Source organism: Malaclemys terrapin, chromosome 5 (genome assembly GCF_027887155.1).
Source record: "Malaclemys terrapin pileata isolate rMalTer1 chromosome 5, rMalTer1.hap1, whole genome shotgun sequence".
NCBI classification, from domain to species: domain Eukaryota; kingdom Metazoa; phylum Chordata; order Testudines; family Emydidae; genus Malaclemys; species Malaclemys terrapin.
In genome coordinates, this window is record NC_071509.1 from 101,380,779 (window position 1) to 101,407,494 (window position 26,716).

At 39.6% G+C, this 26,716-nt stretch overlaps 1 protein-coding gene across 2 annotated transcripts in view; it reads left to right on the forward strand.

Moving 5' to 3' along the window:
- Positions 1-3,533: 3,533 nt before the first annotated feature.
- Positions 3,534-26,716, forward strand: part of LOC128838508 (bifunctional heparan sulfate N-deacetylase/N-sulfotransferase 3) — a 110,195-nt gene continuing 87,012 nt past the window's right edge. For both annotated transcript variants that reach the window (XM_054030756.1, XM_054030755.1), the window contains exons 1-2: positions 3,534-3,890; positions 11,339-12,466. In XM_054030756.1, coding sequence (XP_053886731.1) covers positions 11,486-12,466 — 981 coding nt within the window. In that variant the 5' untranslated portion in view covers positions 3,534-3,890; positions 11,339-11,485. The remainder of the gene's footprint in view (positions 3,891-11,338; positions 12,467-26,716) is intronic.

Consider the following 26,716-nt stretch of genomic DNA (forward strand, 5'->3'; position numbering starts at 1 on the left):
CTGGCAAATCATGGGTTAATCTTTGTCTCACTTCCCCCCTCCTCCCTGCGTGTAAAATAAGGACAAAAATACCCTTGTCAGGAGGGTATTGTAAGGATTCATTAATTAATATTTATATAGTGCTTAGAAAATGAATATACTAAGCATCATTAACATTTTGTATTTTTTAAGTTTTTTTAAATAAAACTTTGTATTATGCCTGGTAAATCAGGCAGTTGGTGTTCTTTTTGTTTTTTTAAGAAAGAATAAGAATAGGCAACTGATTACTTCCCAGATGCTTCATGTTTTTCAATAACTTAAATGACTGTCACAGTCCTCCCCAGTAAAATTTACACAAATGAGATTTTATTTGATAAAAAGATGTAATAAAACAACAAAGTACCTGACTTCAGGGCCGGCTTTAGGAAGAGCGGGGCCCGATTTGAATACCCGGCAGTGGTCCGGGTCTTCGGTGGCACTTTGGCGGCGGGTCCTTCACTCGCTCCGGGTCTTCCATGGCACTGAAGGAAACTGCTGCCAAAATGCTGCTGAAGACCTGGAGCGAGTGAAGGACCCACCGCCGACATGCCGACGTAGACCCGGACCCAGGCCGGCTCTAGGCACCAGGCACCCAAGCACATGCTTGGGGCGGCTCCTGGTAAGGGGCGACGGGGGGAGCGCGGCGCGGCATTCTGCGGGGGGGCTGGCGCTCCGGCAGCGCGTTGCGGTGCTGGGGGGGCGGGCTCCGGTTGCGTGGGGCTCGGCGAGGGGGCGGCGCGGGTGCGGCGCTGGAAGGGGGTTCCGGTGGCGGGCTCCAGCAGCGCAGGGTTCGGCGCTGGAGGGCAGCGCGGGGCTCGGCGCGCGGGGGGGGGGGTGCGGCGCGGGCGTGGCACTGGAGGGGGGTTCCGGCGGCGCTGGGCCGGGGGCGGGCTCCGGCGGCGGGGGGCGTCGCGGGGCTCGGCGCTCGGGGGGGGTTCCGGCGGCGCTCGGCGCGGGGCGGGTGGGCTCTGGCACGCAGCGCTTGGCGGGGGGGTGGCGCTCTGGGGGGGGTTCCGGTGGCGCTTGGCGGGGGGGCGGCGCGGCGCTCAGCTGGGGGGGGCGCGGCCCGGCGCTCGGCGCGGAGGTCCGGGGGGGCGGCGCTTTTTTTTGCTGCTTGGGGCAGCAAAAAAGCTAGAGCCGGCCCTGCCCGGACCACCTTCGGGTGAGTAAAAAAATTAAAAAGGCACCTAAGTTAGGCACTCTTTTTTAGGGCGCAGGGCCCGATTTGGGGGAATCGGCCTAAAGCCGGCCCTGCCTGACTTTACTTAGCCTGGCAAATCTGCATAAAATATACCCTACAAAAAGCAGTTGTGTGGTTTATGGAATGACATCTAACTGAGAAACAAATAATTTCAATGAAAAGTTAGAACAATGTAGAAGGTTTAATGTTAATGTTGTAACATAAAGATTTCTTGTAACACACAGTGAAATTTGTCATGCTTATAACTAGAGATGGGCCAAGGAAGCATTTTACAGATTATAATCCAAAATTATTTTAAAATGGGGGTTTGAAGTTTAGGTACAGAGTGAAAGGACAGCAAGGGTACGCTTCAGATCAGTGGTGCTGAAAACTTGTGAGCTGTTCTTGCAAGATTTCATCCCCAAATCTCTCATATATAGCTGATTTTCTGGGATTTTCACTGTTTTGGACCAGATCCAGAAAACAGAAGTTTTGGATTTGACAGAAGCTGCACTACAAAGGGTATGTTTTAGTGAAGGATTTTAATCAGACTTCCCTTTGCCCCCATTAAAGTTAGGGTAATGGGGCAGAAGGAACAGGATTCTGAGGTTACAAGTTGAGACTCCCTTATAACTTAACTACCAGTATATGATAAATATATTCTTCTGGAAACAATTTTCACATTCTTCATTGAGAATTTTGCTTGAGAAAGAACAGCAGAATTGGAGCCAGGAGGTGATTCATAAGCACCAATCAGTGCAGCGCTGCTGCATCAGCCATGCCCCTGACACTTACTGCATTTCAAGCCTTATTCATGTGTGAGTGAATAAAGAAACAAATCTTGCTCATCTCATTCATGCTACCAGTCCTACTGAGAATGGGACTGCTGGCATCTGAACAGGATTTGGCCCAAAGTACTTCCCAATATCAACACTATAGACACATTGTGCTAGACACTCTACAGACTGAACAAAATTACAGTCCCTATTCATCTATTTGCTCTGTGTTTGTACAGTACCAGCACTGTCCATAGCTAGGGCTCCTAGTTGCTATGAGAATACAAATAATAAATAACAATGCAAATGAAGTGTATGACGAAATGTATAATTTCTCATACTTATTTGTATTGTAACCAGAGCACTCATGTCATCTGTGCCCCCATATTTAGCTTTCATATGCCCAAACCACATGGTGTGTCTGTGTGTGTGTGAGACACACGCATGCACACACACAAATATTAATTATCTGTATTTCTATAGTGCTTTTTATTCCAACATTTCTGGATGCTTTACAACTATTAATTACTGAGACGGTAAGTACTATCACACTCAGTTTAAAATGTGTAAACTAAGGGCTTTTGTGAGTTGCTCACTAGCAGATAATGAGTTAGGAATTTAATTTGGGTATTCTGGCTCCAAGTTCCCACTCTACATTCCAATAGATTTCCCCATTACATGCTGTATACATACACACCCTGACCCTCGAGATTAGTTTGTCATGTTCTCGGATGTAGTTACTATGTCAGACTAAGGGTGGACAGAGGCAAAAAAATACAATCCTAATTCTTTACAGAAATGACGGTTTAAGATTTTGGATGAATGGGTGGGTTTGCACCTGAAATAAACTGGAGCAGGTCACTCTTTACACTGATCCAGTGCATGAATGCAACCAGGTAGATCTGTGCAATAACAAACCTCCACGGGGTTAAGGTGGAATAGCTACATAACTAGGGAGGAAGGCCATGTAAGTATCTAGCTCGCCAGAGCGGGGAGAGGCGACTGGATGAAACACGTAGGCGTGAGGGGCCTGGAGGGCATCCTTGGGTGGAAATACCTTTTAATAATTCACCGGTTGGTTCAATACAACGGAGGCAGGAAAGTGCACTGCAAGAGATAGCAGGCGTCTTTGGCCAGGGAGGCATTGGCAATACCCAGACTGTCCTCGGGGACGAGGAAAGACCCTGCCCTGCAACGCCGCCTCCCCCTCCGGACTGCTCCGTGCAGCGGGAGCGGAGCTGGGCGCCTCGCAGCAAGCCGCCTGCAGAGAGTGGGGGAGTGCAGCAGCTGGGCTCCCCCGGCGGCCGAGGCGCCCCATCCCCCGCGTGGCGGCAGCGCACGGACTAAAACCCGCCGCGGCCAGCTCCGCAGCCACGCACCCAGCCCCTTGCACAAGCCTCCCCACGAAGGAGGCGACTCGCGAAGGGAGGAGCCTCCGCCGGCCAATGGCGGAGAAGCCGGAGTCCCCAGCTCGCTGCTCCCGCCGCCTCTCCGAGTGCGAGTGGCACAGAGAAGAGCAGCGTCCAGCTCTCTAGAGTGAGAGGCGGCGGGCTCTGGCTGGCCCACGCTCCACCGCGGCACCCCACAGCCTCTGCGCCCCGCCGCCTGCAGCGGCTGCTACTAAAAGCTTTGCTTGGCTCCTTCGTCTCCTGGGCGCTTGGGTCGTGCCGGCCGGTCGGCCGGCTGCTGCCTAGAGTCACCTCCAGCTCCCCCTGGTTGGCTGTACCGCCTGCCTCCTCCTGGTGCTTCGGTTGGGGCTTTGCAGACCGGACTGAGCGGCCCCTGATTGGGAGGGCAGCGGAAAGAGAGAGGGAAAGACTGGCAGCGGCCACTCGTCCCGTCCCAGGAGGAGCTGCATGCAGCAGGTCTAGGGGAAGTGGAAGCAGCACCGGCATGTTTCTGGAGTGCACCTGGAGGTAATCATTGGGGTAGGGCTCGGCTCACATTTTGTGCTTTAAGCCTAGACAGAAAAGTCTCCAAACTCTATTATCTGCTAATCTCCTCACTCCCGGCCGCCCCCCAACAAACTTCTGCGGGGCATACTTATTGGTGACTGTGCAACTTTTAGTGCGTGTGGACCTTTTCCCCTCTCTTATTTTAATCAGATCTGTTCAGACCTTTAGCTCCTGGGTGGTTCTGCTGGTGTGAATGCCCTGGAGAGTTATGTATGCAGCGATTATTTGCGGGGATGTATATTTATCAGCGTAGTTTATTAACCCTTCAACTGGCAAGATATGGCTTCGTTTCTAAAAACAGCCTTTAACGACACATCCCAAGTTTATCGCATTTGGGAGAGTTCTTATTTATTAGCTCAGTTAGCATCTGTCTTCCTGGTCTGGTACCCAAGCCAGCCCTGCAGTTAATAGGTTTTTCTGTGTGACACTGTTGCCCTCTAGTGTACTAGGACATTGAGAGCTGCTTGATTGCTGTGTTAGTAAAAATAAAATATTATCATAACAATACAGTCATAACCCATTAGTTGTTAATATCTGAAATTTTCCCAAATCCATGCAGAATTTGGCGTGTGCTAATGTTTATTTCAGATATCATGTATATACCTGAGAAGTTCTATCAGACTTTTTAAGTAATTTTATCTAGGTAAAGTACTTAAAACACAATTTAGTTGACTCTTCAGGCCTGCCAGATAATTGTTTTGGAAATATGAGGCCTTTTGACCAAACAGTAGAAGTGTGTGGGGGGGTTTCTATCCAGTTTTTCACCTAAGTAAGTTTCTCAGCATTAATTAAATACCTGCATTTAATCTTTTCGACAAGCATCAGTCAGGAATATGTGGGAAATAGCATAGTTTTGTGGTGAAGGTACCTGGGAGGCAGGAGAACTGAGTCTCCTGCAGACCACCTTTTTGTAACCTGGGCCAAATCACTTAGCCTCTGTATCATTGAGTTTCTGCCTCAATAAAAAATGGAGATAGTAATGCTTATTTCACAGAAATATTGTTTAAATCAATTCAGTGATGTTCGTAAAGCTGTTTGAGATCCTTGGATAGAAAGTACTGAAGGGATGTCAAATAGTAATTTTGGGGGAAAATATTTTTTTTAGCAAATTAAACTATTTCAAACCTTTCTTTTTTAAAAAACCAACAGTTTTCTAAACACTATTTCATTAATTTTAAAATCTCCTTTACTAACAGATCATTATGCAGTCATCCCCTCCATACAGGGCAATATTTCCTGCTGGTGTCATTCTGTGTAAAACAATACATCAGAAAGCTGAAGGTACAGAGATTTAATAACAAAATGAATAGTACTTGCCAGAAAGATTTGGACAGAGTGTTTACCTCCTGATTTCTATGCTTTTAAAGAATCTTTAGTCCATCTAATCCATCCTGCCTTTCAGTTGGTACACTTAGAAATGTTAAGTCCCCAGATAGTCATCTGTTCCAGCTCTGAAATTATGTGATACTTATAGCTTTCAATTACTTTCCTTGACTGTTACATATCAAAATCTCTTCCAAACATATAGACTAAATATCAGCTTTCTTATTTTGTATTTTCCTGAGTGTTCAGTGCTTGAATTTTATGGCAGACAGAGATTGGTACCAAGTACTTGGAAGCAGTATGTATTTTTATTGGGGATCCAAAATATGCATACTATCATCTGTACCACCATTGCTTGACAACAAATAGACATTGTTCCTTCATACCTTGTCATTTGTTAACTCCCAAAGGTTTGCCTGTTTAGCAACATTAATGTAATAATTTCAAAATAGCACCCTAATTATGTCAACACTTTATTTTCTCCAACATATTTCATGATTGTTTGTCTAAAAATGGCATTTTTGTTCAGTATAGTTAAATAATATGCCAATCATAATAGTTTTAATGCTTATACTACACAATATGGAAAATATTTGTATTGTTTCTGGTTTTCATTTAAAACCAGTTTTTCAAATTGCATTTGATCATTATGTTGCAGCTATGCAGGCAGTGGTCAGTGTGCAAAGGAACAGAGCTAGAATTTTGTTTTAATGTGTTATTAGGTTAGGAGAGAGACAAAGATCTGTGCAGCTATATGTAACTGCAGAAATATCATTTACAGTAAATAATATTTGATGGGTAACTCGGGATGCCTGACTTCACATAATTTTTGTTTGTTCTTTGTAAATCAGAGGTGTTTTCATAATACAAATGTCAAGAAGAATTTATGTATACCAGAATATAGAAGGAGCTGAGTGTAGCATAACTGTACTGTTCCTACTCAGGGATCAGCGTATATAATATGTGGCTTAGGTATACCTTAATTTAAACTAAATGATCTTGCTTCAAATTGGAAACTGTTTTTATAGGCTTTATTTTCTCTTTTGGCTTTGGATATTTTTAATTTTTTCACTAATTATGCTGATGAAACTAGGTTTGTAATATAGTTGAGTTAAAGAGAACTGCTTCTGGTGGGTTAAAAGGTTTGCTGACAAACACTAACACAATTTACCACTCTGAAACCTGTCACAATTTTAACAGACTGCAATTTGTATGAGGGGTGGGATTCCATTTGGATGTATTTTATTTTATTTATTTATTTATTTATTGAGAAATTGACCCCAAATATGCAGGGATGGATTAAACTAGAATTGATGTCATTTCTAAAAAACACAAATACTAATTATGTCAAGGAATGGCCAAGAGTATAACTTTCTCCAATTATTTTTTAAGTCCTGCACACAGAAAAATTGTATTTCCATTGTACAGAAGACCATTGCACACTAGTGGAGAGCCCATGCAAGGGGACTACATGCTTCCCTGTGCACCATGGGAATCTCTGTGGCAGATTTTTGCTCTACCATACAGAGGGGGCCAAATTGTCATGCTGGGGATGTGGCCACTATTTTCACCCACAGCCCAAGTCCACAAGGGGTGTGCACCACAAAGGAGGCTGCAGGCCAGCTACATGAATTTGAATGCCCTGATCCATAGGCTTAAGTGGAGAGATCTTTTTGCAAAGGTAATATACACGTTTTTAATGCTTTGATATGTGTATGCTTTAAAAACCAATAAGGGCATATGCATGATCTATACATATGTGACCTCCAGCCTCAATTACTGCAACCCACTAATGTGCCAGATCCTCAGCTGGTAAATCAGCATAGGTCAATTAAAGTCAATTTAGCTACACTGATTTACACAGAGGATTTGGTCATTATATCCAGGAATTAAACCACACACCCAGAAAAAGCTGTAAGTGGCACAAAGCACAGCAGTTTGTTTGCAGAGTAACACTGTGTTTTTTTTTTTTTTTTAGCACATGCTGTTCTCAGCATTGGCTTACCATTGAATACAGAGGCCAATTGAAGATTCCTGGCCTAATATTCACAGCCATTTATGGGGATTGGTCCTAGCTACCTGGGCAGTTACCACTTCTATGCGCATGACTTCCCACTGCAGCTATGTTCCGCTGGAACGATGAAACTGTCAACTAATTGGATGAGCACTAGTGGGTATAGGAGACAGAACTTTCCCAGGAGCTGGACTATTGAAGTTGCTCCCATAAGAGAGAAGAATGACCGTGGTACTCCTTGTATTCAGAATTTAATACAAAGCTCATTTCTTTGACTTAATTTTCCTTTAGGTTCTTCTCACATACAAGAAACCTATTTGTCTATGTATCAAAATATTTCTAGCTATTCAAATTTACTTATGGGGAAGACAAAAGAGATTATTTCTTTTCATCTTTGGGAGGCCCTGTGAGATAACATGTTAGAAGCAATGCTGTAGTACCTAGATTAATAGATTCTGGTCTCAATCCGTAGGTATATACTTAATGAATGCAAAAGTCTTAGAGATCAAATTAGGGATGCTCAGACAGGGGACTTAGGTGCAGAAGTGCAGGGGTAGCTTGCACTGCTCCAGACTGATGGGCATGTTCTCCTTCAAAAGTCATTGTATAGTATTGTACAATAATGGTACAAGGCCCTACAATAGTGGGAGTGCAATGTTTGGGGCTCTTGGATTCGGTTGTACTATATTATTTTACATATGAGGCAAGATCCTCATCTGCTGTAAATCATCATGGTTCAGTTGAAGTGAATGACCTTTGTTGGTTATACTAGTTGAGGAACGGTCCCGAGTTTTTACAGGTACCAAACCAAAACCATACCAACAAACTCATAACTCTTCTAAAATCTCAGACTTTTCAGAAGCCTTTTTGATTTCTTATGTGCTGCTCCTTATGCTTGGAACTCCCTTTCTTTTGTTTTATTAATCAAATTACCACAGTTCTTCATTCGGATCACTCCATAAAATAGATTGCTTTCAGGAAGTATTTCATTGGTAGTCTAACATAATAATTGTATTTAGAAACCAAACAAAAAAATCCACAAACATTCTACAAATTGTGTCCACAAATGAGAAGCCTGTCTGAAAACAACCTCTTAACGTTGCCTCAATCATTCAAGACTGAACTTTCTCTTTGTTACCTTACTTCCACTCCGATCAACCATCTCTTTATTGCTAGATAGGCTGATAGTCCCTCTGAAGATAATAGCCTAAGCATGTAACGGTGCTCACTATTCAAAACTATTCTGTTGATCCTTGTAACACATGCAGATTGTCATTTCATCTTTATTTTTAATAAAATTTGCAAATTCTCTTTTCAGACAGCTGTCTCTACTTTCTAGAGCCAGGATCTCCCCCCCCCCCCCCCCTCAATCCTGAATAATTCACCTTTATGCTTTGAACACCGTGTACAACAGGGAGGGCAAGTTTGTTGTGCCCCAGTGCAAATGTGAGTGACGGTTATGGCCAGTTGCTAAAGATAAGAGCTAGGTGTAAGCCTCTCCACTGCGTGTGGTAAGTCTTAATACACCTGTGCACCTTTCCTTTGCTCTCAAGAACACAGGGTAAAAAAGGGAAAGAGATGGGCAAAGAATGAATTTGTCTGGCAAGACATGGGCATAATCCCCATCATATAATGAGAAACATAGCTATGCTTTCACAACTTTTCCCTGGTCTTGTTATTAAGCAGGAAAAACTTGGGTGCCATGTTCTAAAGCTATCTTTAAAACAGGATTGGATTCCCCTCAACTTACTTTCCTGCTCATTACTTTTTACCTTGTGTTTATACTCCTTACTTTCACTGTGCAGGATCAAGCCCCTGGAATGTAGCTAAAGTTGAGAAAGTTAAGAGGACATTGAGTTTTTAGTAACACTTCCAATCAGAAATTTGAAAATAAAAGGCCTGCTCCAGTCCTGATTTAAATTGGCAATTAAGTTTGGAGTTTTGCTATTGACTATATTAGATGCAGGAAAGACCCCCAAATCTCTTTCACTACTAATCTTCTCCTTCAACCATTTGTAAACATTAGTTTTTCTTGCATTTCTTGTGGTGCACAAACTTATTCTGTCTTGTTCAGTTATTTTCTGAAATAAATATTATCAAAGTGCCAGGAATAGGCACTTTGCAAAATAGCTTGATAACTTGGCAGAAGCAGAGCACAAAGTGTTGTGGGCCAAAGTCCTCTTAAAAACATGCACAATTGTAAATTTTGCATAATAGGTATATGGCGGGCATCATCTGCCAGTTTGTACACAAATTGCAAGGTTTTGCCCTTACAGATGGATTTACCCACTATTGTCAGTGAGGTCCATTACAGTTTAACCCTGTAGATTTTACATATATAAGCAATGGATTTTGGCTTTAAATTTTGTGGCTCCTTCAGTGTTAGATTTAAAAAAAAATAATATACCTCTTTGTTTCATTAAAAATACAATAAGAGGGTGTGTGGTTAAGCACTCAGAAGTCAGAAAAAGACAAAGCTAAATGTTGCAAACACAAACTTAATATCGACCCCTGTGTATTATATATGATACATTCTGCAATTACATTGATGTTCTGTTTCCTAAATAATACTATATAATACACAATTTTTGTTGCAACCTTAGTTAGCTGTCTTGTAATACTTGCTTTATTCTTTTATATTTAATTTTATTGTCATATTTGTCCAGCTTATATTTTCAAATAGGTATTTTAATAATTTTGTCAGTAGCTATTATCCTTTTAGTCAACACCACAGTTTTCTTTAGGTACAGCCCAGAGCACAAGTTGCAAACTTAGGTGGTTCATGTGCCAGTAAGTTTCTGTTATTGCCCTGTGTTATACTTAATCTGGAGTATGTTATATTTAATATGGAATATATAAGCATGATTTATTGCATACTTTTAGTATAAAATACTTAATGTAAACAGAATAGTACATTCTAGTACACATATGCATCTAACATAGTAGAAAAGATTGTAATTTATATTGTATTGTCTGAGAAGTAGTGTGTGACCATCATGTGTACACACAACAGGGCAGAGTTAAGGATATGCATGCAACTTTAACTTCTTGAGAGAAATTTTAACTTTAAGCATTTAAGCATACAACCATAACTTCTCTTACCTTTTTTTAATCTTGTTATGAAATCCCCTATGTGTGGAGGGTGAGGAGAGGCAGGGTTTGCTTGCTTGCTTGCTTTGCTTTTAGAAAAATGACAGGAAAGGAAATTATATAACATGAAAATATTTGGCTGGACACCATTGGAATGCCCTGTGTCCTACACTTTGAGTTCCACAGGAGAAGCTCCTGTCTTGCCAATTTTGGGTGTGCTGCTTTGAATCTTTCAAGTTTTTAGTGCAGGCCAAATCCCTGTCTTCTTTTGTATACTTGCAGCAGAATTGATACAGTTTCCTATGCAAGTGGGGGCAGGATGTGGGGGTTGGGCAGGGGATATGCATACTTGTGTGGAATGGAGCTCAGTCTGCAGAAGCTCTCTGCCAGTGTGACCCTCTTTTCAATGTATGTAACATGTCCCTCTCTCTGCTTGATCCACAGAAAAGGTTATCTCTTACAGCTGCCAGCTATGGGATCTAGGGCCAGATTTTAAAAGGTGTTTAGGTGCCTAATGATGCAGATCAGCATTTTTGAAAATCCCACTAGGTGCCTAACTATCTAACTCCAATTAAAACCCACTTTAAAAATCTGGGCCTTGATCTTTTTATTCAAGATGTAGAGAGTCTCTTAGCTTTTGATATCCTGTGCTCAGTTCCTGATGATGACCAAAGTGGTGCTTGTGTAACAAGCATGCTGAAAGTAACTGGGACTAGACTACAGGTGGGGTGTAGGATCTCTTACTCATGTCCTGTAGAATTAGGACGTGCAAAGGTGAAACTTGTGAGTCATAGAATATGAATATAATAAATAATGGAGGGGGGAATTAACAGAACTGGTTAAAACATTACAAAAAAAACTACTGAAGTTCTGAATTAATTTCTGAGCCTATACTTAGCAATGGTTTGCCTGCTACCAGCTAGTTGAAATGCAATAATTTTTTTATGGATGCATTAAACCTCTACTTTTCTTTTTCTTTTAGACTATACTGTCTATAAAGCTTGCTGAAGATAGACATATGTGCTGCAATGGTGACATAAATTATTAAGCAGGACTGGATCAAGTTCTTGAAAAGTTGTTTTTTTTTAATGCTGCTGTTGTTGGAAGCAATCTAAGGCAAGTATACAACATGAGTTTTATCATGAAACTTCACAGACATTTTCAAAGAACAGTTATCTTGCTTGCCACTTTTTGTATGGTGAGCATTGTTATTTCTGCTTACTATTTGTATAATGGCTACAAACAGGAAAATGAACTTTCTGAGATCTCTTCAGAATTGGAATGTGGTGATCTTCAGCTGTTGCCATACAAGTTAGTGGAGCTGAAGACAGTGAAGCCCATTGATCCCATGAGGACTGATCCCGTAGTGCTGGTGTTTGTGGAAAGCCAGTACTCAACACTCGGTCAAGATATAATAACAATTCTAGAATCCAGCAGATTTCAGTATCACATAGAGATTGCTCCTGGGAAAGGTGATCTTCCAGTGCTTATAGACAAAAATAAAGGCAAATATGTTCTCATTGTATATGAAAATATTTTAAAGTATTTGAATATGGACTCATGGAACAAAGGCCTTCTAGATAAATACTGTATTGAATATGGTGTGGGTGTCATTGGATTCCATAAAGGCAGCGAGAACAGCTTGCAGAGCATTCAGTTTAAGGGCTTTCCTTTCCATGTTCATGGCAATCTGGGTGTTAAGGACTGTTGTGTTAACCCTCATTCCCCATTGCTTCATGTAACTAAATCCTCTAAGCTTGATAAAGGTCCCTTGCCTGGAAATGACTGGACTGTTTTCCAGATTAATCATTCCACCTATCAGCCAGTGATATTTGCAAAAATAAAGACTACAGAAAACCTCCCACTACCCATCACTAAAAATGCTCTCCATGCCACAGTAGTTCATGACCTGGGGCTTCATGATGGGATTCAGAGAGTCCTCTTCGGCAACAACTTGAACTTTTGGCTGCACAAGCTGATCTTTATAGATGCCGTCTCTTTCCTGTCTGGGAAAAAGCTCACATTGTCCTTGGATAGGTACATTCTTGTTGACATAGATGACATCTTTGTTGGGAAGGAAGGAACAAGGATGAATGTCAATGATGTGCAGGTACAGTATGTGCAAAAACCACTGTTCTGCTACTGCAAAAGCTTCAGCATGAATTCTTATTTTTTAAACTGAAATTAATATTTGAAATTTACCAAAAATGCAACTCTGTCTTGCTGCACCAATCCCAAGTATATGTGTTTGGCACAGGAAAAATCCCTTGGAGTTTGGGGAGACAGAATCCTTCTCCCTTGCAGGCTACAAAGTTCCTTTGTGGCACCTGCTGCAACCTCAGAGCTGGAATAGAGTCTATAGCCTTTTAACTTGCCTCTTGCAAAGGTGCTGGGAGAGGCTGGTGGATCATAGTGACAGATCCTCTGGCCAATTCAGGTACTCACCGAAGTGACAGAGAAGGAGTACCTGCTGAACTTTGCTGAAGGTGTGTGCTCCTGTTTGAATCTTGGGATTCTGCTTTCCTGCCCACATGGAAACTGGTTCTGTTGTATCCAGAGCCCTCTGCGTCTATGAAAGGGAATAGAGAGAATAGGGTTTCCCACTAATAGCAGCCAAACTTATAAAAAGTTAAGAAATTGGAAAGGATCTGATCCTGCAAGGTGCTAAGCACTTCATGGGAGATACTTCACTGGGAATTGAGGATACTCGCACTTTCCAGGAGGTCTCCAGCACCTCTCAGGGTTGGAGCTAGATCCTTAGTATGTAATACATGCATGTTGCCATCAGCCAGACTTACAAGCAGAAGGTGAATGAGTTGATCTGATAATAAATGCCAACATAAATTTTAAAGAAGACCATATTGGATTATTAACCATTTTTGAAGTGTCAGGAGTTAGTCACAGCTTTTCACCCTTCTTATTTCCATATTTTGTGGCTCTTACATGCAACCAAGCTAGTGTTTATACATGTTTGAAATAATTACTCTATCACTTGTTGACTTTCCAGTGCTTGTGAGTTTTGCACTGTTTTTAGTTATAAACACATGTAGAGTCCTTTTACACTTTATGTTGCTCTGCCATTCAAGTACAGTGGTGGGTTATGGGTGAATGAGAATGACCTTTGAAACACATTATTTTTATGCTTTATACCTATTCTTTTTTGAAAGAATCTAGTAGTAAAACAGATGACCAAAAAACACCTTGCAAAACCTGAGGTCTCTGTTCTAGAAGCTAAAAATTGGACAAATGATGAAGATATTTGTTAATCTAGCTAGAAATGTTGGCAGTGTAAGAGTTGTAAGAGACCACTATTAGTGGGTAATATTTTGCTAATTTCAGTGTTGCTTTTTTTTAAAGTGTACTTAGTTGATAAAGAGGATCTCATTAAATTACCACTAAATTTATTGAGCTACAAAACCCTCTAAATATATTGGCTCATTCAACAAGTGTTTTCGGATTGACAATTTCACACTCAGTTTTTCTTCAAAATTATAATTGACACATTCTTTCAATTTTTCCAAAAACGTAAAACAATAACCTTAAAGTGTATTAAAATTGATATATTTCTGATATAAAACTGTTGAAAGCATTTTTGGGTAGCCTCCAACACATATATTCTGTAAGGATCTTCACTTTTTGGATACCTAAGCAGTTTCATACAAATATAAAGGCACGATAACCTCTGTCTGTGTGTGATGTGTGGTTGCAGCATTTCATTTTGGTGTTGAGAACCTCTTAAATACAAAGTTGAATTACAGGGAAGATTTAGAGCCTGGTGCTGCTCCCATTTCAGTCAGTGTGACAAAGCTGCTTTGAAGTACTGGACTAATGAAATGCATAAATAAAACCTGAATTAAGAAATAATACAGGTTCTCCACTATAATAAACTATGAGGATCAGAAATAGTATTTTTCCCATTGTTTTTTTTTTTTTTTTTTTTCCTGTGAAGTTAACCTAGGGTGACCAGATAGCAAGTGTGAAAAATCGGGATGGGGGGGATAATAGAAGCCTATATATAATAGATATAAAAAGCCCCAAATATCGGGACTGTCCCTATAAAATCGGCACATCTGGTCACCGTAAGTGAACCTCAAAATGACATTTTGGGTTCTGTTAGAATAATAATTCACTGAAGTTAGTGTTCAAAAGCAATAAACTATACAGACAAATTTAAAAGACATTCATTGAGAATAAAATATCTTTAATTCTTAAAGAAAACGTAAAAGCAGTGAGATTTGTTACTATTTTGTGAGGCTAGTTCATAGTATTTACAAAATACTTACTGCCAAATGGAGAAAAAAAAATGAAATTTTATAGATAATAGGGCTGTCAATTAATTGCAGTTAACTCACGCGATTAACTCAAAAAAATTAATCATAATTTTTTTTAATCAATTGTGATTAGTTGCCGTTTTAATCAATAGTGAAATTTATTAAATATTTTGGATGTTTTTCTACATTTTCAAATATATTGATTTCAATTACAACAGAATATGAAGTGTACACTGCTCACTTTATATTATTTTTAATTACAAATATTTGCACTGTAAAAATTATAAAATAAATAGTATTTTTCAATTCACCTCATACAAGTACTGTAGTGCAATCTCTTTATCATGAAAATGCAACTTACAATGTAGGGTTTTTTTTTGTTTGTTACATAACTGCACTCAAAAACAAAATAATGTAAAACCTTAGAGCCTACAAGTCCACTCAGTCCTACTTCTTGTTCAGCCAATCCCTAATACAAACAAGTTTGGTTACATTTACAGGAGATAATGCTGCCCACTTCTTATTTACAGTGTCACCAGAAAGTGAGAACAGGTGTTTGCATTTCACTTTTGTAGCCAGCATTACAAGGTATTTATGTGCCAGATATGCTAACCATTCATATGCCCCTTCATTCTTCAGCCACCATTCCAGAAGACATGCTTCCATGCTAATAACACTCGTTACAAATTTAATTAACATATTTTTTTGACTGAACTCCTTGGGGGAGAATTGTATGTTTCCTGCTCTGTTTTACCCACATTCTGCCATATATTTCATGTTCTAGTAGTTTCAGATGACTCGGCACATGTTGTTTATTTTAAGAACACTTTTGCTGCAAATTTAACAAAACACAAAGAAGGTACCGTGAGATTTCTAAAATTAGCTATAGCACTCGACCCACGGTTTAAGTATCTGAAGTGCCTTCTAAAATCTGAGAGGGATGAGGTGTGGAGCTTGCTTTCAGAAGTCTTAAAAGAACAACACTCCAATGCAGAATCTACGGAACCCGAACCACCAAAAAAGAAAATCCACCTTCTGCTGATGGCATCTGAGACAGATTATGAAAATGAACATGTTGGTCCGCACTGTTTTGGATCATTATTGAGCAGAACCTCTCATCTGCCTGGACACATGTCCTCTGGAATGGTGGATGAAGCACGTAGAGACACATGAATCTTTAGCACATCTGGCACATAAATATCTTTTGACGCCGGTTGCAACAGTGCCATGTGAATGCCTGTTCTCGCTTTCAGGTGACATTATGAACAATAAGCAGGCAGCATTATTTCCTTCAAATGTAAACAAACTTGTTTGTCTGAGCGATTGGTTGAACAAGAAATAGGACTGAGTGGACTTGTAGGTTCTAAAGTTTTACATTGTTTTGGTTTTGAATGCAGTTATTTTTTGTACATAATTCTACATTTGTAAGTTCAACTTTCATGATAAAGAGATTGCACTACAATACTAGTATTAGGTGAACTGAAAAATACTATTTTTGCTTTTTACAGTGCAAATAATTGTAATAAAAAATAAAGTGATCACTGTACACTATGTATTCCGTGTTGTAATTGAAATCAAGTGCTCCTCCTCCCTTTGTTCTTCACTTGGTGACCATCCTAGCCCACAATGCTGTCTATTTCCATACTGTGATAATGGTGCCTCCCCACCTGGACATGATAGCAGCAGTGAGTGTGGAAGAAAGGACCTGGGCAGATACTGAGAAAGCAGCCTGAAAGAAGACTGTGAAGGTACTGACTGGGAATGGGTAGCACAGTTGAGATTCCATTTTGGAGCTAATTGACTGTTTGAAAATGTAGAAAACATCCAAAATTTTAAATAAATTGTATTCTATTATTGTTTAATAGTGTGATTAATCGCAATTAATTTTTTTAATAATTTCACAGCTCTAATGGAAAGTAATATCAAAGCAGATATAATTTCTGAACCAGTACAACAGATGCAACCATTTAAATAGAATTGTTTTTTGAAACAGTAGCATTTGAAAAAAGTGTTCATTTCAGATCCTTAATCTAATTAAAGCTAATGTATTCTGTTAAACATGTTGTTAGCACTGTCAGATGCAATGTATCTCCATTACTATTAATATCGAAGGAGTTATCCTCTGCAACACAATGACATACTGAATGAATGAAGTAGAATTAATTTGAAGCGGCTGAATATCTGTTATTGAAAACCATATTTGTGTATAAATGCCATCATATTAGATATGAGGGATAGTGTTTTGCTGAGTTCTGCTGCACTGCCTGTAACACAGAGAATTGTGTGCCTCAAGTATGAAAATAGACTGCCTAATAGGGATGTTGTTTATATTCAGCATCCATGATTAACTCATTTTAGCTAAGCTAACAACATTTAAATTCTAACAATGTAGCATTGGAACTGATGCTTTTCTATGTATTTCAGTTTCATCTAAAAATTACAGAGCTGTTTGACATAATTATAACTTATTTCCTATTAAATTTAATATTAAATTTCTGGCCATATTCATTCCTAGTATAACTCGATTGAAGTCACACAGTGGGGCCCTGAAACACTAATGGAGCCTTTATTGTTCAGTTCTACAGATCATTTTAGTTCAATTTATGGTTGGACCTACACAAGTGCTTTGGAGAAGCTGAGAGTACAGACAGCCCTATCCCCACCCCAGTGATCCCACACAGTGCAAAGTTAATAATTCATATCATTAGGCTGAAGAACATAAGATGGGTAAAACATCTATTGTTGCCACCAGGAAACCCTGAAAGAAACTGCTCTGGGTGGGTTTGGGTGAGCTTAAACTATACTTTTTCCATAGTGTAATGAGTCTCACTGTCCTGAACGCTCCTCAGAGGTACTGTGGGTTCAAAAGACATGGCCTAATTCTAGTTACTAACTTCTTAAAAAGAAACAGAATGGTTGACAGGGCAAGTTAATGTTCTTTCACAAATAATAAAAGAGGGAGTGATAGATACAAAGGCAATGCAGCAGAGTTGAGGCAGGATAAGTTATGAGTTACAGTAAAGGTATATATAGACTCAGATTTTCAAAAGAACTAAAAGTTTTTAATAACTCCATTTAGGCACCTAGATAAGTCACTAGAACAACGGGAACCACTGGGTCCTAAGTACTTTTATAAGTGGCCACTTTATTGAGGTGTCTAAATGGGAGCTGATCACTTTTGAAAATAGTTGTTATATTGATTGTTTAGCCTCAGCTCACTGCTCACAAATCTATAGTTACTCCTTTGAAGTGAGGGGGAGCTGAGTGTCCTCAGCTTCTGAAAATCAGGCAGAAGACATCTCCGCTTCAGCACCCAGGCTTTAGGCACACAGAATTAATAGACACTTCTGAAAAATCTGATGGCATAGGACTGTTTTTACCTGAAGTCCCTCAATACAAAAACTAATGAGGGGCAGTCAGGCCTTGCTATTTTTGTTTATCAACATTCTAACTACTAACTTATTAAACAGTAAGGTAGTTTCAATCGTAACCATAATAGGGAGGCCACCCTACTGTAATTTTAGCTGTAAAAAAACCCTCAAATTGTGTTTAGATTGAGATTACCTGATCATTACTGATGTGGCTGTCACTGTATGAAATTTAAGCCAATAAGAATATAGGGGTTTTTTTTTCCCAGTATAGTACAGTGAATAGCTGTCACTCAGCAATGTCCATCCATCTTAGTTTATTTACTTTGTCACATTTGATATAATAGGAATAATGTCAATGGAAGAAAATGTTATTGCAGCCTAATTGCCTCCTACTGAAAATAAACTTGGTAACATCACCTCCGTATTCATTTTCAATAAATTGTTTCTCTTTCTCTCTCAATATTTATCTATCAGGAAGAGGCTATTATCCAGTGACAATGTTATATTCCATTCACTTATCTGTTTCTTTTAGTAGCCTAAAAGGCTGTGCTTTTATGAACACCCCTCATTTGGAACTGGAAGTACGCAATCAGGCAGCAGCAGAGATTTAAAAAAAAAAAAAAAGGCAAATACAGTATAATAATGTGTTAAATGTAAACTACTGAAAAAAAAAAGGGAAAGTTTTTTTTTTTTTTTTAAAACTGACACGGTAAGGAAACTGTTCCTGTGCTTGTTTTGTTTAAATTAAGATGGTTAAAAGAAGCATTTTTCTTCTACATAGTAAAATTTCAAAGCTGTACTAAGTCAATGTTCAGTTGTAAACTTTTGAAAGAACAACCATAATGTTTTGTTCAGAGTTACGAACACTTTGCCAATTCTGCACTGAAGTAGAGTCCATTGGTAGCTGCTCTAAGTCCTGTCAGGATTAGGGCCATTGATAAATATCAGGACGCTATAACCAGTACCCTAATGTCCTCCTCATCCTATCTCCTGCACTGAGCAGTGCTCTTGCAGAGGAGAGAATTTAGCCTATGAGAATTAATACCTAGTGTCCCATAGTCTGCATAAGAACAACTGTCAGATCATAAGGTCATATCAATGACCGGGTCAGATCAATGGTCCATCTAACCCGGTATCTTGTCTTCTGATAGTGGCCAATGCCAGGTGCTTCAGATGGAATTAACAGAACAGGCAATCAGCAATTGATCCATCCTGTCATCTGTTCCCAGCTTCTGGCAATCAGAGATTAGGAACACCCAGAGCATGGGGTTGCATCCCTGACCATCTTCGCTAATCACCAATGATGGACCTATCCTCCAGGAATTTATATAGTTCTTTTTTGAACCCTGTTATAGTTTTGGCCTTCACAGCATCCCTTGGCAATGAGTTCCACAGGTTGACTGTGTGTTGTGTGATGAAGTACTTGCTTTTGATTGTTTTAAACCAGCTACCTATTAATTTCATTGGGTGACCCCTTGTTCTTGTGTTATGTCAAGGAGTAATAATACTTCCTTATTCACTTTCTCTACACCAGTCACAATTTTATACACCTCTATCGTATGCCCTGTTAGTCCATCTCTTTTCCATGCTGAAAATTCCAGTCTTTTTAATCTCTTCATATGGGTGCTGTTCCATACCCGTAATCATTTTTGTTGTGCTTCTCTATATGTTTTCCAATTCTAATATATCTTTTTTTTTTTGAGATGGGGTGACCAGAACTGCATGCAGTATTCCAGGTGTGGGCGGACCCTGGATTTGTATAGTGGCATTGATATTTTCTGTCTTTTATTGTCTATCCTTTTCCAAATAGCTCCTAACATTGTTTGTTAGTTTTTTGACTGCCACTGCCAATTGAGCAAATGTTTTCAGAGAACTATCCACAATTACTCCAACATCTTTCTTGAGTAGCAGCAGCTAATTTAGACCCCATCATTTTGTAAGTATAGTTGGGATTATGTTTTCCAATGTGCATTACTTTTGCATTTATCAACATTGAATTTCATCTGCCATTTTGTCGCCTGGTCACCCAGTTTTGTGAGATCCCTTTGTAACTCTTTGCAGTCTACTTTAGACTTAATTATCTTGAATAATTTTGTATCATCTGCAAATTTTGCTGCTTCACTTTTTGCCCATTTTTTCAGATAATTTATGAATATGTTGAACAGCAGTGATCCCACTACAGACCGCTGGGGGACACCACTATTTATATCTCTCCATTCTGAAAACTGATAATTTATTCCTATCGTTTATTTTCTGTCTTTTCACCAGTTACTGATCATGAGAGGACCTTCTCTCTTATCCTATGACTGTTTACTTTGCTTAAGAGCCTTTGGTGAGGGACTCTTCTCAAGCCTTCAAAGGCTTTCTGAATGTCCAACTACACTATCTCCACTGGATCACCCTTTTCCACATGTTTGATGACCCCTTCCAAGAATTCTAATAGATTGGTGAGACATGATTTCCCTTTGCAATAGCCAAGTTGACTCGTCCCCAACAAAATCATGTTCACCTATGTGTCTGATCATTCTGTTCTTTACTCTAGTGTCAACCAATTTGCCTGGTACTGGTTAGGCTTACTGGCCTGTAATTGCCAGGGTTGTTTCTAGAGTAATTTTTAAAAATGGATGTTATATTAGTTATCCTCCAGCATCTGGCACAGAAGCTGATTTAAATGATAGGTTACATACCACAGTTAGTAGTTCTGCAATTTCATATTTTAGTTCCTCCAGAACTCTTGGATAAATACCATCTGGTCCTGGTGATTTATTACTGTTTAATTTATCAATATTTTCCAAAATCACTTCTATTGACACCTCAATCTGGGACAGTTCCTCAGATTTGTCACCTAAAAAGAATGGCTCAGGTGTGGGGATCTCTCTCATCTTTGCAGTCAAGATTGATCCAATGATTCATTTAGCTTCTCTGCAATGACTTTATCTTCCTTGAGTGCTTCTACAGCACCTTGATCGTCCAGTGGCCCCACTGATTGTTTGGCGGGCTTCCTGCTTCTATCTACTGCATGCATCCCTGAGCTGCTGAGTTCAATATTTCTTTGCTTAGTCTAACGGATTTCTCACACCAGATCTGATTTGTATGATTACGTGCAATCTGCTATGTTTTGGATATGCAGAAGCTATAAACGTGCAGATGCTTTTATTGAGTTTAGGTGAACAAGCTCTATTCCTTATTTGAAACTTTCCTGCTCATAGGAACTGTATGAAATTCTTTGCTTTTTTTTATCTTTATATTACAAATGTGCCTAGATTTGATGGGACTTTTCAGGGTATATTTTATGCTGTCCTGTTAAGTTTTTTCAAGTATCCTTCCATCCAATATGCTATATTTTTACATGAAAGAATGGCCCTCACATGTTTAATATACACCCCTGAAATGATTTAAAAAGAAAAAAATTGGGAAAGGACTTTCTTGAACATTCCTTTTCAATTATTTGTACGTTGGAGGGGCCTAAATATTTACATCCGGGGGAGGTTTGAATACTTTTTGTGTGTCTTAAAGGAGAATGGGTGGGAAAAGGTTTCAGAAACCTTGAACTACTGAGAGAATAAACCAGACTGTTTACCAACACCTTCCAGAGAGAACGCTTAAAAATATCTTCAAACACCTTTTGGATTTTAAAGGGGAATTCTTTCCTTATTTATGTTACTATTTTGATTTAGTTTTTAAATAAAGATTATTTGTAAATAAGTGATACCTCATAGAAAAGTCTGTTACACAATTACAACGAAAGAGAATTAGACATGAGAGGCTGAATTATATTTATTACATTGTAATATAAGAAATGTCTTGTGAATGCAAAATATTCCGACATTTCTTTAAGTTCCTTTATAAATACACACAGCTGTATGATTAATTAACTATTTGCAACTTCCTCTTGTTTTTAAGGTTCTTTTTATCTTCCTAATTTATTAGCCAGGTTATCTTTACAGCTTTTTTTATTACATTTATTATAAATGTATGTTCCATCTTTACAGTTCATGCAGGGCTTTCATGGCATTTTACAGTGACTTGTTTGGAATAATATGTAAAAGGTACAAGAGATAAAGAAAAAAAGAAGAAAGACAGGAAATGTTATTAACTATGTAGGTTCCGTTGTATCTTATGCCCTAGGGAGATTGATTTAACTGCTGGAGCATATTATTTCATATGCAGTTATGGAAAGATATGCATCATGAAGCAGTAGACAGATGATATACTAATTAGATCTTAAAATTATAATATAACTTTAAACTAATTTATGAAAACTATTCAATAGATTTTTTTTTTTTTTTTATGCCCGGCTACTATTTTAAAGAACGTTGTGCCAATCAGTTATTAACATTTAATATGTCAAAGGAGAAGATGTAGGCAAGTTGGCTCACACACAATACTGCTGTGAATTTCAATGTAGGGGGATTGTTTAATATTTCTGCCTTTTATCACAAAAACAGATTTTGCCTTAGAAGCAGTATAGTGGTGACTAAGAGCAAGAATGTGGTGTGAAAACCACTGCCCATAGGAGTGAGACTTCAGGAACGCTGCCAAATGGGGGGTCTATTGTATCTGCCTCGGGCACTGTGCCTCTAGGATTGCCAGAGAGACAGGAAGGGGAGGTAATATCTTTTACTAGAGAAACTTCTGTTGGTGAAAGAGACAAGCTTTTGAGCTACAGAGAGCTCTTCTGCAAGTCTGAGAGAGGTACTCATAGGCCAGGCTATACTAAAAAATTTAGTGGGCTTAAGTAAGCTGACCTAGCCCCTGGTGTAGACAGTGCTATAATTCTTCCGTCAACCTAACTACCGCCTCTCCGGGAGGTGAATTACCTACGCTGACAGGGGAACCCTTCCTTGCACAGTAGGTAGTGTCTACACTGAAGCACTAAGGTATCTGTGCCGCTCTGGTGTTTTAAATGTAGACATGCCCATAGTGTCAGAGCTAAATACATAAGTATTAGCATAAGTAGTTAACACAAGTTGTAAGAGATCATTCAAAGTGAAGTAGACTGTTAACATCTTTGCAGTCAAAGGACAATAAAAGAGGGTTTATTGGGTTACAGATTGTTGTAATAGGCCATAGTCTTTATTAAGACCATGGTTTTTAGTGTCTAACAAAGCTATGAATTTGAATTCCTGGGCTTTTGAAGGTGTTGTGCAGGTTTCCTTTGAGGATGAAGACTGAGAGGTCAGATGTGGAGTGATTATTTTGAGAAAAGTGTTCACACACAGGTGATATGATGCTTTTGTCTTCCATCATTTTTCTGTGTGAGTTCATTCAAGAACACAGTGATTCTCTGGTTTCACCCACATAGTTGTTATTGCGGCATTTCGTGCACTGGCTGAGGAACACCACGTGTTGTGATAGGCATGAGTAGAACCTTTGGATCTTGAAAGGTGTATATTCTGGGGGTATTGACATACCTCCATGATTATCAACAGATTTCGCATCTGTTGTTATGGTAGGGTCTGGCTGCTTTGAGTTGGACTGAGTCCTTGTCTGTGGGGAGTTTGCTTCTGATACTGAGTTTGGTGAGGATGGGGGATTGTTTGAAGTCCAGAAGAGGGGGTTGAGGAAAGATTTCTTTCAGGATGTGGTCCCTATCAAGTCTGAGTTGTAATTGTTTAATTATACCCTTCAGTGTGGGGAAGTAGGTGACAGCTGGCAGGGGGGAGAGGTTGCAGTCAGAGAGCTTTTTCCCCAATATTGAAGCAGGTTCTCTTGGGGTATTTGGGTAGTCTATTCCATGATGCAATCTACTTCTCTGGTGGAGTGTCCTTGTTTGGTAAAAGCAGTTTTAAGTGTGTTAAGATGTATATCCCAAGCTTTGTTCTTGGAGCATATTCCATTGTATCTGCCTGGTGGTAGATAATGGATTTCTTGGTGTGTTTGGTGATTACTGGAGCTGTGAAGTTAAGTGCAGTGATCTGTGGGTTTCTTGTATATAGGTGTTTGTATGATTCCATTGTTGAAGTTGATGCTGGTGTGAGAGTGTTCCAGAATGTTTAATGGATGGGCTGGTAATTGTTGAAGTTGTCATGGAAATATATGTGGGAATTTGTCATCTGTCCATAGGATGAAAATATCAACGTATCTCAGGTATATCATTGGTTTCATGGTACATTTGTCCAGAAATAATTCTTCAAGTTGGCCCATGAAGTGGTTGGCATACCAGGGAGCCATCCTAGTACTCATGAGTGTTCTCATGGTTGGGACAAATGTTTGTTGTTGAATATAAAGTTGTTATGGGTGAGGATGAAATGGTTGAGTATGGTGATGCGCATAGAGTAGATATCTGAGTGTTGTCCATTGTCTTGTCTTGTAGATATTTGAGGCAGGCAGTGGCCCTCATTGTGAGGGATATTGGTTTATAGGGAGGTGACATCCATAGTGGCAAGGATGGCTAGCTTTGCCAGGGAGCATGAAACATAGTGGGCTTTTTAAAAGGGTACAGTATGAACAATCCTCTCACTAAATATGGAAATGGTTGTATGACCTTGACCCCAGCTTGGTCCCTTCCCTTCCCACTGGGAGAGATTATTGCTGTTCTTGGCAATTGCCTTGTGTGGTCCTTGCTCTCAGAAAATACAAGAGTTGGGTTTGTGATTAGCACCTGTGCAGAGCTGTAAGTTGGGGATGCTTTTTGTACCCTCTATTCCCATTGTGCACCTGTGTCATGCTAGTCACAACCAAGGCTGTTGTATCTATCTCATGAAATATTTAATATTTAAAGGGTGGTGTTTATGCAGATTATGCACTATACCATAGAATCATTGCATTGTTATAACTAGATGATGATGATGATGATGATCATAGTAGCCTTTTTAGGTTGACCCTGTATGGATGGACATACAAAGAAAAGACCACAGTTTTCTATGACAGACCTGCTCAAAGGATGGCTAGAATCCCACTGGGGCGCACCGTTCTTGCTTTATGCAGCTTGCCTGGGGTGACAGCTGTCTAAAAGGGGGTGGGGAAGATTGACTCCTTGAACCAGTGGAGATGGTACTACCGAATATGGAGCAGGGGAAATGCAGCCAGTGTTTTAGCTGAACACCAATACAGTTTTTATATAAATTGTTTGTGTCCTGTGAACAGAAACATTTATAGAGGTGAATGGAAGGAAAATCTGCTTTCAAATAAAGATGATCTGTTAAGTGCTGGAATAACTTCTGTAGGCTCATGGCCAGGGAGAGAGATGACCAACACCAGACAGAAAGGAATGCAGCATGGAAGGCAGGAAACTCATTTGCATTAATTACCTTAAGCAGTGCCTCATTTCTCTGCCACCAAACATTATTTTTCCCTTCTGGCTTGTTCAGTGGACCTTTTTTTCCTGGATGGACCAATATACTCTGCCTTCTTGGCTTGTACACCAGGTCATTTATTTTGAATAGAAGCCTTTACTTAATAAGATTAGAGAGATGGAGAGAAAGGAAGTTGCTGATTATGTGCAACACCTCCTTCACATACATGCAAACTACTATTAAAATGTAAGTAATATATTGTGACTCTAAGAGCTGACATACAGAAGTATTCTAGAAAAGAAATATGATTCCCTTTTTATATCTATATGAAAATGAATTCTGAGAGGATCATCACATATTACATGTAACATGAAGGATTTGTTACATGCGTAGTAATTTGTTGCCATCCTGTAGATATATTCATATTCAGAAGAGAAAATTGTTATAGTCTCATTATTTTCTCCCCTCAGAAGCCAAACCACTCTAAGTAAATTTAAAGGGAGGGGGGGAAATAATGTCCTCCCTATCTGTGTCCTTGCTAAGTGACTGCTGCTTTGCTTACCTATGCTCTGAGTGTTACATTTTAACTGTGGATTATTCAACAGAGCAATTTACTGCTCTTCGCGCCTGTTATGAGTGATAAAAGTTGCATAAAGTTACAAGACTGTCTTCCTGAGCACACAGTTACTGATGAAACCTGTGTAGAAAGATACAGCTTTTGTGAATCTCTTGCCAGTTCTAATTTTTCAAGCTATAACACAATATATAAATCATGTTTAGCACAGTAAACCTGTGCAGTGAAAGCTGCTTCTTTTTTTTACAGTCCTGTATATTTATTACTTTCTACTAAATTACAGAAATGTGTTTCTTTTTTATTTTTTAATTTCCATCATTTCTCCCAGTGCCATTCTGTATCTTGCTATCTTTAGGCTGGATGAACTCTTTCACTGTTGTGTTTTTGCAAGTCGCATCCTCACCCCAGTTCCTGATGGAATTTTATGATTTAAGGGCTATGCTCTTCCAAACTTCAGTAATCATATGTTCCCTCCAGGATGGGCTGGGCAAACTCTCAACACAACCTCTGCTTTTCATTGCTGTTGGTTTGTTTATGTGGAGGTGGCCTTATGCCTACTATGTAGAACATCACAGGCCCCACTTATGCAGGGAACCCACACCACATGCACACATCCACCCACTAGCGAGAATGCAATCCTCAATTCGCCATCCATGGTCCAATGACAGATAGCCATGTTAGAGACTGAATCCCTTATTTGCCCTTCCCTTCTCAGAAAGTTCTGCTTTAGGGATTGCAGTGAATATACATAGGTATGAGGGTCTGTTCATAGGTAAGGTGAAGACTGGTGTGGCCGTGCATATGTTACTTTGTGTATCTTCCCACAAAATCTAGGTCCTGCCCTGGTTTGGTGTAACCATGTGGTCATGAGATCACATGTCACTCCCAAAATTTATAATTTTATTT